General features: G+C 47.7%; 1 protein-coding gene across 2 annotated transcripts in view; it reads left to right on the top strand.

Moving 5' to 3' along the window:
* The window catches only part of LOC146208552 (suppressor of tumorigenicity 7 protein homolog), a 28,704-nt gene that overhangs the window by 5,131 nt on the left and 11,396 nt on the right, over positions 1-12,177 (top strand). For both annotated transcript variants that reach the window (XM_084594775.1, XM_084594770.1), the window contains 3 exons: positions 1,207-1,285; positions 1,530-1,584; positions 11,777-11,876. In XM_084594775.1, the coding sequence (XP_084450901.1) occupies positions 1,207-1,285; positions 1,530-1,584; positions 11,777-11,876 (234 nt within the window). The remainder of the gene's footprint in view (positions 1-1,206; positions 1,286-1,529; positions 1,585-11,776; positions 11,877-12,177) is intronic.

Below are 12,177 nucleotides of genomic sequence, written 5' to 3'. Positions count from 1 at the left end.
TCCAAAGACGAGAATCTGCGCTCATGGCCCTTTAAACTGAGGTCAAATTGCGCCGAATTTCGATCGCCCACAGTTCAAGAAATATGCGATCTGTGGGCATAATCTTGGTCTTGTTCGATTGAGCACGATTCAGGCCATTCCTATATTTCGGTTGGGGACAATGAGCGAGCCTGCCGACAGGCGCATTTTGATGGAGGTGAAATGGAGAGACGTCCGTGGGTGCTGTAAGATGTCGGTGCACATTAATGATTTCCAGGTAGCCGAAATTTCTGGACTCCTCCACTACGGCGCTGCTCATAGCCTGAATCGCTTTGGGACGTTAATTTCTACAAACCAAACCAAACCTATGTGCAGCAGAGTTTAATGAAGGTCAGAAAGGGATATGTACAGAGTGATTTGGAATTGAGAGTTCACTTTACAATCATGGAGAACATTATTTGGGCGACTATTCTACGGTTCACTAGTGAGTAGTGTGGCTAAGAAAGAATTTGGCTAAAAAAAAAGTCAGTGGGTGCTCATACTTTGCCTTGAGGGTAAACCCAATAACACCTTTAACACTGCCTTTTTATTTTGTAAATATTTAAGATATATTTTGTTTAAGCAGGTTTTAGGGGAAAGAAGGATGCAGTATTTGTCTCGTTTTTTGCTTGACACATTTAATTTGTAAATTGGTTTATCGGAAAGTAAAGGCACAGTATCTCTCTCAGGAACACCACCTCAACTACAGGCCTCTATTTTTCCTACCTCGTTCCGAAAATTTCTGACAAAACCCAAGCCGAAATAGCTTTTTGACCACACATGCTGTATACACACTAGCATGATGCTTAGAATTAAGGAGATTGTCGGAAGTGGTGAAACCTTGTAGTTATCAGGAAAAGAGGGATCAGTTGAGCGCTCCCACTGCATGGTGGGCTTTCTGATCGGCTTATGTGGCCTGTGGCTTATGTGGGTAAGTTAGGTATTAGTATTTCACATGTCTTGGCACTTTTGTCTGTCTTTTTTTTTTTTTTACTGAGTTGCCACTTTTATGCTGGCTCCAAGTCTGCTGTGAGGTGGTGAGGAGCTGAGTATGCTTGCTTGCTTAGAGACAGTGACCGTGTCTATAAGTTGTATCTACTTGGTTAATCGGGCTATTCTTAACAACCTGTCGGAAGACGAGTCAAGTTAGGGGTCTGAAAGGAAATCCCTCATTCTCCTTCTGCGCAGTGATGCAGATGGCCTGGCGAGAGAGGGACCCCAAGACACGGATCCAGCATGCTCACACTGCTCTCGAAAAGAATCCAGAGTTAGTATTTCTCCTTGTATGTATATCGGACGTGTCCACCTTTTCCTCTTTTTGGTTACTGGTACAGAAGACCATACGTTAGCCTCTCCCCATGGTACAGGTACTGCTTTACTGGCTTTCCTGCGGATCTGTGGGCACGTGTTTGTTTATTTTTACCCCTTGCTTAATGTTTTTCCTGAAATGCTGAAAGCCCTTGTCTCGGAACACTTTTTAACAATGATCTACCGTCTCTTTTTCTCTCCAGGTGTGTAACAGCCTACATCTTGCTAGCTGAAGAAGAGGCGCCAAACGTTTTAGAGGTGTGTGCCTTGCCTTTTTGTTTTTGAGGCAAAAGCCTTGCCTCATGTTTGGCGGGAGCAATAAGACGTGACCGGAGGACGTCCTTTGTACAGTCTTCACTAGGAATCGAATCACTATCCCTCCGATCCCCAGCCGAGCGCGCAAACCACTACTCCATGTCTAGCTTGTGAGAAACATATCTTAATTCTTCTTGTTTAGTTTAAGGATGATGGTAATGTTGACAGTTACAATTCAATTAGTTATGGTAATAATGATGAAAGTAGCAATAACAATAACAGTGAATTTGGTTCATAAAGATAATAATAGTGATATCAATAATGATGCAGTTCGTGGTAAATATAATAGTAGCAGTGATAATGACAATACATTTATTTTGCTATTATAATGATGATAGTAGTGATGACGACAGTAGCAATGACAATGTAATTAATGAGAACAGTATTTGTTGCTGATTATTATTACCTTTCCAAACTTTCCTCGTATGTTGCCAGGGTAAATGAAAGTTCTCCTAACTTGTCATTAGTACCAGGGGAAAAGAAGTGGCAGTATTTTCTTGAAGTAACTCTTGGAACTAACTGACACATCAACTGGGTGTAATGATTTGAAGAAGGTACGTTAACTCTTTCGTTATCACGTCACTGTGATTCGATCTCCGATGATCGAAAAACTCAAATTTCAAATTTCGTGTCACCAGCGCCGTAACGGTCTTTCTGGGCCATCTAGTTTATACTCCAAACACTATATATCTTTTTTTTTTTTGGCGTGGTTTGCAATTTTTCCGCATGGCAGCTATTTTTCAAATGCGTTTGAAGTTCAGGTTGCGACGTGGAATGCTCCCAACATGGCAACAACCTCGGAAACAGTTATCGTTCGCGAAAAAACTGTTTCAACCGAATTTGTTGCTGCTGGAGCAGAGTTACTCAATGCTATCAACAGCAGCAGCTCAGAAGGCGATGTTCAATTCTCGGATTTTGATTCCAGTATTGAAACCCAGCAACAAAATCTCGGCGGTTGCGTGCGGGTTTGTGTTTCTATCTCTTATTTTCTTGTTCTTTCTTGAAGCCCTTTCAGTTGATGGAAATATGTCATCTTTGCACATGCTAGATACTTATCTCATCTGTAGTGCCTTGACAACAAATGGGGAGAAGTCTCCGCCATCACAAAGAAGGATTTTGTTTTGGCTGACTATAACTCTGGGCATCGATCTTAGATTGACACTCCGTATAAGGTTTGCTAAAGCAGCGGACTTCTTCAAACTGTATTTCATCATGGTAGTTCTAAATGCCACATGCCTGAACACTAACAAGTATGCATTTACAGTCATATACTCCCGCCGGGGTGGCGCAGTGGTTACGACGCTCGACTACTGTTCCCAAGGACGCGGGATCGAATCCCGGCCTCGGCGGCCGCTTTTTGGTGGAGGCGAAAAGCAAGGCGTCCGTGTGCTGTGCGATGTCAGTGCACGTTAAAGAACTCCAGGTGGTCGAAATTTTAGGAGTCCTCCGCTACGGCGTCTCTCATAGCCTGAGTTGCTTTGGGACGTTAAACCCCACAAACCAACAAACCAACCAACAGCCATCGACTGAAAATTTTTATTCCTGATTTTTCGGACATGCTCGATTAGTCAGACATTTTCGCGGCACTGTGATATTGACACATGCCATTCATAGACGACGAAGATTTGAATGGGCGATTCGGAGAAGAAGACGAAGCAAAAACGGTGCTCCGCTTTCGTGCTGACCTGACCGATTGTTGGTGTTCTTCGGTGCCAGAGTGCCAAAGCGCCTTCTGTGTAACGTTACGTTACAAATCTGGTGGAGGTGCTCCAGCAATGGAGCCGCAGGGTCCTCGCATGGAGGGCCTCGCATGGAGCCGCATGGAGCCTCACTACTCCCCTCCGCCAATCTACCAGCGACCCCGTAAGTCAAGTATGGCGGCCCCGGGACCGTCGGCCCCTGTGCTATCAATGCGGGGAAGTCAGTCACCTTTACCGGGCGTGCCCGTACCACTGCGTCAACATGCGTGGTTTCACCTTGAAGGACCTCTACCCTCGGAATGCCGAACAACCTACTGAGATTGCAAACGACCTTGCAGCGCGACAGTATCCCGTCGCGTCCGGTTACCAAGAGCGTCGGTCTACGTCCCCGACGAGCTACCGTTCGACAGGTCCCCACTCTTCCCGACGCCGCTCCTCTCCCAGCCCTAGCCGGGAAAACTAATACCAGCGGCCTTCGGAGGCAGGGTCGCTGATGTCGGGAAATGTGAAGATCCTCCGTCATCGTCAGGCCGACCCGACGAGATTTCGCTTGTGTCAGGTAGCGACAGCATCCAGCATACTACCTCCGATTTATGTGTGACGATTGATGGAGTGGATGTCACCGCGTTACTCGGCACTGGTGCCGATTATTCAGTAATGAGCCGTGGTCTCGCCCGAGAATTGAAGAAAGTTTTGACACATTGGTCCGGCCCGAAAATTCGCACGGCAGGAAGTTACTTGATCGAATCTGCAGGCAAGTGCACAGCGCGGGTTGGCATCCGTGGTTTTGTGTATGTCGGAGAATTTATCGTGCTTCCTGAGTGTTTGAAAGACTTGATCCTTGGTCTAGACTTCCTGCAGACCAACGGCGCTGTCATTGACCTGAAAGAAGCGCGTGTTTCCTTTTCGACGAAACGAGCCGTGGCGCGCATTGAAAACGAAGATCCGGGTCTGAATGTTTTGCGTATAATCGACGATGACGTGAGGGTTCCGGCACATTCTAGTGTGTTGGTTCTTGTAAAGCATGACTTATTCCACGATTACGAGGGCATCGCGGATGGGCACCTTCCGCTACTACTCGAGAAGGAATTAGTCATTGCTCGAGGACTCGTACAACTCCAGAACAGTTGTGCTACTGTCCTCCTGACAAATTTTGCTAAGGAGATGCGGCATCTCGCCAAGGACATGGCTGTTGCCGTCCTTCGCGATGTTACTGCCTTGCCACATTTATGCACCGCCGGAGCGAACCCTAAAGAAGAGGTCGCACCTTGTCATGCTCTGCAAACCGTTAAAATTAACCCCGACTTGAGGCCCGATCAGAGGAATCTTCTCTCGGCTCTTCTGAGCGATTTCGCAGACTGCTTCGCCACAGGCTCTAAGGTCGGTCGTACTCCTGTCGCCAAGCACCGCATCATCACCGATGAGACCACGTTACCGGTATGGCAGCGCCCGTACCGGGTTTCTCTTAAGGAATGTGATGCCATTAAAACGCAAGTGGATGAAATGGTTGCGGACGACGTGATCCAGCCTTCGACGAGCCAATGGGCGTCGCCAGTGGTCCTTGTCAAAAAGAAAGATGGCACCTTGAGATTCTGTGTCGATTACCGAAAGTTAAATAATGTGACTAAAAAGGATGTCTATCCGCTGCCCAGGATTGATGATGCCCTCGACCGACTACGCGATGCCAGGCACTTCTCCTCGTTAGACCTCAAAAGCGGATACTGGCAAATTGAGGTGGATCAGAGAGACCGAGAGAAGACTGCATTTGTGACGCCCCACGGCCTATACGAGTTTAAGGTGCTTCCGTTTGGTCTTTGCTCTGCACCGGCCACGTTCCAACGTATGATGGACACAGTTTTATCAGGTCTGAAGTCGCAGTCGTGCTTGGTGTACTTAGATGATGTCGTTATTTTCTCGCCTACTTTCGAGCAACACTTGGACCGGTTGCACATTGTGCTTCAAGCACTCAAAGGCGCGCAACTAACGATCAAGCCTGAGAAATGCCACTTTGCTTTCAAGGAACTACGCTTTCTCGGCCATGTTGTCAATGCACAGGGCGTTCTCCCTGATCCCGAGAAGACTACCGCATTGTCAAATTTTCCACGCCCCACCGACAAAAAGGCACTTCGACGATTTCTAGTTCTTTGTTCATACTACCAACGCTTCGTCCAAGATTTTTCTAAGATAGCTGAACCACTGACAGCACTAACCAGAAAAGACATACCCTTCCTGTGGGGAGACGATCAAGAACAAGCCTTATAGGAGCTTAGAAGCCGCCTACACAGACCCCCAATACTCGCCCATTTCGATGAAGGCGCCGCAACCAACGCAACCAGCAACGTTGGCCTCGGTGCTGTACTCATTCAGTGGCAAGGCGGAGTAGAACGGGTTATCGCCTACGCGAGCCGAACACTCACGATTGGAGGCGAACTATTCGACAACGGAGGAGTGCCTTGCGGTAATTGGGCCATCAGCAAGTTTCGACCATATTTGTATGGACGACCCTTCCGTATTGTCAGTGACCATCATTCCTTGTGCTGGCTGCCAAGCCTTTAAGACCCGTCTGGACGCTTAGCTCGTTAGAGCCTCCGTCTTCAAGAGTATGACGTCACTGTTGTCTATAAGTCGGGACATAAACACCAAGATGCGGATTGCTTGTCATGCGCGCCATTGGACTCCACTGCAGTGGAAAATGCCGACGATTTTTCCTTTATTGGGGCTATTACCCAATCCCATATGGCTGACCTTCAACGCAAGGACCCGGAGCTGGCGCCGCTCATCGATTATCTGGAAGGACGCGGTGGTAGAGTACCGCTTGTTTTTCGTCGTGGCTTGCAGTCATACGCTTTACGAAGTGGATTTCTCTACTTTGAAAGATCAAAAGAGGCATTTCTACTCGTAGTACCCACGCACCTACGGCCTGACATCTTAAGCGCTTGTCACGACGAACCGTCCGCCGGCCACTTGGAGTTAGTCGTACGCTTGCAAGAATTCGGGAGAAATACTATTGGCCGAAATTATTACCTTCAGTGCGATCTTACGTTAAAACCTGCCGTGATTGTCAACGCCGAAAGACTCCACCCGTGAAAGCAGTTGGATTTCTTCAGCCGATCGCTCCACCGAAAACTCCTTTCCAACAAGTGGGGATGGATCTTCTTGGTCCTTTCCCGAAGTCAACTAATGGAAAGCGTTGGATTGTTGTCGCGATAGACTACTTGACCCGATATGCTGAGACCGCGTCGCTCACAAATGGAACTGCCACCGAAGTCGCAGAGTTTTTTCTCCACGACATCGTATTGCGTCATGGCGCTCCGGCTGTTATCATTACCGATCGCGGGGCAGCTTTTACGGCCCGCCTGACTAAGGCTGTACTGAATCTTACACACACTAGCCATAGATGGGCCACGGCATACCACCCGCAAACTAATGGCTTGGTGGAACGGCTAAATAGAACTCTGGCTGACATGCTGTCTATGTACGTGGATATAGAGCATAAGACCTGGGATCAAATCCTCCCATATGCCACGTTCGCATATAATACGGCACTTCAGGAGACGACGAGGCTCACACCCTTCGTGCTTGTCTTCGGCCGTCGAGTGACCACTCCACTGGATACAATGCTGCCCGTATACACCGACAATGAACATGAGCTTGACCTGGACATCGCTAGTTTTACCCAGCATGCGGAAGAAGCGCGGCAGCTGGCAAGGCAGCGCATATACATACAACAGCAACTAGACGCTGACTGTTACAGCAAGGGACGGCGCTTCGCTGCCTACGAGCCTGGAGACTATGTCTGGATTTGGACGCCCGTTCGTCATCAAGGGCTCTCTGAAAAATTGCTGCGCCGGTACTTCGGCCCATACCGTGTCCTCCGCCGCCTCAGCGACGTTACTTACGAAGTTGAATCCGCGACCCAAGATCCCTCAAGCCGCAAACGACGCAAGTTCAGTGATGTTGTACACGTCGTCCAGATGAAATCCTACCACGATCGCCCCGCTGAATATTCTTGAGACTGATGGTGCCCCGTTTTGTGTTGTGGTATACCATACCAACCTAGCATACTATCTGTCAGCTCATCGCATCAAGCAGCATTTGCAGCATCGAGGCGATGCTGCCAAGAAGGGGGGCAATGACACATGCCATTCATAGACGGCGAAGATTTGAACGGGCGCTTCGGAGACGACGAAGCAAAAATGGTGCTCCGCTTTCGTGCTGACCTGATTGGTTGTTGGTGTTCTTCGGTGCCAGAGTGCCAAAGCGCCTTCTGTGTAACGGTACGTTACAATATTGTTAACGGTGTGTAGCCGAGATTTTAGAAGATGACAAGGATGTTTTGTGTGCTGGTTCGAATGATGACGACACTGAAGCTTAAGCTGTTGTGTTGCTGTGCTCTGGTATTCCAGGGATGCTCCTGACGTTGACGCCTTACCGCTTGGGAACGTCCCGTAACAATATGCTTCATATAGCTAAGATATAAGAGCACCTGATATTTCGGATACATTGTGACTGATTGCTCGATTTTTCGACTTCATTCGCCCTGCTGCTATTCGAGGATGCTTCACTGCAGGGATTGTGAGGACTGCGCAGTGAAGCATGCACAAAACGCGGCAGTTCAGTGAAACCGCAGTGGCACGCTCTCTTCTGCGTCTGTTCATTGTTGAAGCTCATGCGTTCACCCGTGACATGTTGACGACAGTGCAGTCATTGAATGTTTTGTGAATATGCTTTTGGTAAATGGAAATATCTGCTTATTTTATTTGATTTTATTGCATTTTGTTTTCAAGTATCAAGCTTTACTTGAGTAAAAATTGTACTTGAAATTTCTTTCTTCAAGAGTAAAGTTTATTTCAAATTGAAGGCTGAAATTAAAGGGGTATAGATACCAAATTTTGGTGGGTTTTCTCTTCTTGTTAATGATGCGTTAGGCATTCATGTATATAGATCACCACTCGATTTTTGTCTAAGACCCCTGCATTATTTTTATTGAATTTTCTTTTCTCACCAGTTTCGATTCCGAGACATGGCTATGATGTCACAATCATGTTTAGGTCACACGCGGCATAAAAAAAGGCAATATAATTGCTGACTCGTCACTTTTTGCAATTCGTGTCCTTGAAGCAGGCTGGCTTTAGTGTTCTGGTCAATTAAAACGACACAGAAATGATTATATCACTGTTTTAGTCATTCGTCACGTGACCTAGACTTGACTTTGATGTCACAGCCATTGCTCATCTGTTTAAACTGGTGAGAAAAGAAATTCGATTATAAAGTATTCAGCGGCCGTAGGCGAATATCACGAGGTGGTGCATGTACAGTAATGTCTTACGCATCATTACAGAAGGTAAAACACGAACCCAAAAATGAAGTGTCTATAGTCCTTTAAGCCAGGTAGTGTGATGGAAAAATTTCATCCTCAAAATGCATTTGAGTTATAATTCTAAGATTTGTATGTTTCAATTCTAAGATTTTGTATGTTTTAGAGTATGTTCTAAAATTTTTTTGCACTGAGTATTTGTTAAAAAAAATTTTTTCAAAATTTGTTTCTGTCATTGGAATGTATTTTACCTATTTTTATCTCTCTTATAATTTGCAGCAAAAAACGTTTGACCAAAAGTTGTAACAAACAGCCATTTTTCCTCTGGTAATGAAAGAGTTAATATTTCTATAAAACAAATAGTATTCCTACTTCTAATGCCTGAAGACTACAGTCCAGCCCACTTATAACGAACTTGATCGTCACGCGGCATTTGTTCATTGTATCCAAAGTTCGTAGTAGTGGACCACCTATAATACAGGCAAAAAAAGCGAGCAAGACGAAAATTAACTTTATTTTTGAAAAAAGTCCGTGATGCATGTCTGCTTCTTCAAAGCTGATCGCATCACTGCCGTTTCTAATTTTTCCAGCGCGGTAATATGTTCATCGCCAAGGCCTCTGCTGCACACGAGTTCCTTAAGCGACCTGATGTAACCGATCGCGGTTGAAGCGTTCACAGCAACCGGCGGAAGAGCAGCATCCGCGTCATCGTCCTCGTCGGTCTCTGGGCAGTCAGGAGGGGCTCGCACTTCACGCACAATAGCTTCGTCAGCGCATGGCTCCGCAATGTCGGCGTCGTCATCAGCAGAAACGAAATCGTCCCAGGCAACGTCAGGTCCGGCCAGCTGCGTGTCAACGAAGCGCTGCCACAAGTCCTCGTGCGACCGGCCTTCCGGTAGGTGATCTATGGCGTCCTCAGTGCCTGAACCTGGGCCCTTAAAACCCGCCTTGAGGAAGCAATTTGCTATGCACTCCGCGGTGAGTTCCATCCACGCCGCTTTCAACATCTCAACGGCGGCAAGCAAGCTGATGCGAACTGGCATGGCAGCATCAATCGCGATCAACAAGCGTTGGATGACGCGCCGCCGGTAGCACACCTTGAACGCATGAATGATGCCCATATCCAGCGGCTGAATTTTGCAGGTTGCATTGGGAAGCAAGAAGAGGACTGTCACCGCACTCAAGGAAGGCTGCACATGGTGCGCCGCACAGTTATCCAGCACGAGCAGGACCTTCCTGTTTTTTCGTGCCATGTCGCGGTCGAACTCGACAAGCCACTCGGCAAATAAGTCACGACTCATCCAGGCTTTTGTATTGTTCCTGTAGCGTACGGGCACATAGCTTCCAAAGCATCGTGGCTTACGTGACTTGCCAATGACAAAAGGCAGCCGCCGGTCACTGCCGTCCATATTGACACACAGATGAACGGTTATGCACAACTTGCTGTTCTTCCCTCCTGCGGACTTGTCGCCTTTCAAGGCATGCGTTTTAGATGGCAACATCTCATAGAACAACGCAGTCTCGTCGGCATTGTAAACGTCCCGTGGAGCATAGCTCGTGATTGTTGGGAGGTTGTCGGAAAGCCACGCATCGACGTCCGCGTTGTTCACAGACGCGGCCTCGCTCACGACCGCCTTGAAAACAATTCCGTGGCGAGCCTTAAACCGGTGGAGCCATCCATTTCCTGGGCTGAAATCGGGAAAGTCCAAAAGGAAGGCGAAGTCTTTAGCCTTGGAGAGCATCAGCGGTCCACTGATTGGAACGTTGCGAGACCGGGCGTGAGCGAACCACTTCAGAAGTGTGTCCTCAACGTCCGCGTAGGTCGCCTTCTGAAGGCGCTTTCTAGTCGTCAGGTCGGCATTAACGGTAGCACCAAGAATCTTTTCCTTGCCCTTAGCAATGGTTGAAATGGTCGATTTCGGCAGTCCGTACTTCTTGACCATTCGCAGTTTTTTGCAACTTGAGCAAGTTCATTAACAATGGCCATCTTCGTTGCGATCTCGACAGCTTTCCTTTTAGCACCTGAAGAGGTCGGCGTACAGTCCTCCATCGCACCAGGCGCAAGTCAAGCCCTTGGGCTCGCGCGTTGAGGCAGCCTTCAACTCCCCGATCTGGGAAAGGCACGGATGCGGCAACGATGTCAACGCAGTGCCATCGCACAGAAAGAATCAACGGCGCAATGCCCTCAGCGTGGGGTGGCAACGGAGCAACAAATAGAGAACCGGTTTGAGCCGGTAGAGCAGGCGCCTGACTTTCCGGATTGGCCGACGCAGATCACGTGGATGCATTACAGCAACGTGGGCGGCGCCACTTTCTCTTTCGTCACCGTGCGCGCGCGCTTTTTTCGTTTTTACTTTACAACGCGCGCTTTTTCTTTTTTTACTTTATTTTACCCACAAAGGAGCGCCGGGGGACGCTTTGTGCGCTCTGTGTTCGCGTCGTGTCAGGGGAACACAAAGTGCGCGAAATTCGCCTGCTGCGGGTTCGCAGTCGAGCGAAACAGCGCCAAACACCGCCAAAAACCGCCGGCTCGGTCAACTACGGGGGCCCGACAGCTTCGCGTTCGCTCTAACCGAGTGTTGAGGCCACAACAGTTCGTTCTATGTGAAACACTGTGCCATTGCCCCAATATATATTTTGACGGTAGCACCGCCCTCGTTCGTACTAAGCGAGCGTTCGTTATATTTGCGGCTGTTATAAGTGGGCTGGACTGTATTATAGACTGCGACTACTTACCTGCAACCTAAGTTTCGAGCTGAAGCACTGATGAATTTTAGTGTTCATTTGCGTTCATTTTCATGTTATCTCAACTTTTCTCTTCATATTGATTGTGGTTTGAGTTATAGCAAGGTTAACAACTGGTGGGTTATGTCTTCGATTACTCATTTGTGAGTGAAAGGGGCTGTCATATTTTACTGTCCTTTAATAACTGCAAACAGAGCCCCCCACCCCTCCTCCATGCGAATGCTGCACACTCGAAATAGGTGCTCATTTTCAAATAAGTGAATACTTAGATAAGTCGACTGTTAAAATATTCATGGTATTGGTGCATACGAGAAGAACCGTAAGGCCACTTGCCTGTTTGTCGTGACCGTGACGAAGTTTTGTGATTTTCCAGGCTGAGAAGTTGTTTCGACAAGCGCTCAAGTATGCTGAGGCAAATCATCGCAAAAGCCAGCCATTGCAGCACCAGGGAGCTCTTCACGAAGCTGTTCACAGTAAGTCTGGTCTCCAAGTTAGCGGTGCTGTCTCTTAGGCTGCACAATGCCACACCGTTCACTTTCGTTCGGCTTTGCGAATACAAATCATATGGTGGGCAAAATCACCAATAACGTCTTTTGCTGCTAAGCATACGTTATTAAGTGTCTAAAAGACTAAGCAGTAAAAATTTTGCTGGTTCTGGCAGTGCACATAGACGTCAAGGGTGGACAGAAAGGTATGCAGACACAGCTTTCTGTCTTGCAGCTGGACTTGAAGGCATTACATGAGACACTAGAAGATCATGTGGTACAGTCGATG

This window comes from Amblyomma maculatum, chromosome 1 (assembly GCF_055883805.1).
Source record: "Amblyomma maculatum isolate TAMU_Amacu chromosome 1, ASM5588380v1, whole genome shotgun sequence".
Classification (NCBI taxonomy): Eukaryota; Metazoa; Arthropoda; class Arachnida; order Ixodida; family Ixodidae; genus Amblyomma; species Amblyomma maculatum.
The sequence above is the reverse complement of the archived record's forward strand: the minus strand, read 5'-3'. Positions and strand labels throughout refer to the sequence as shown.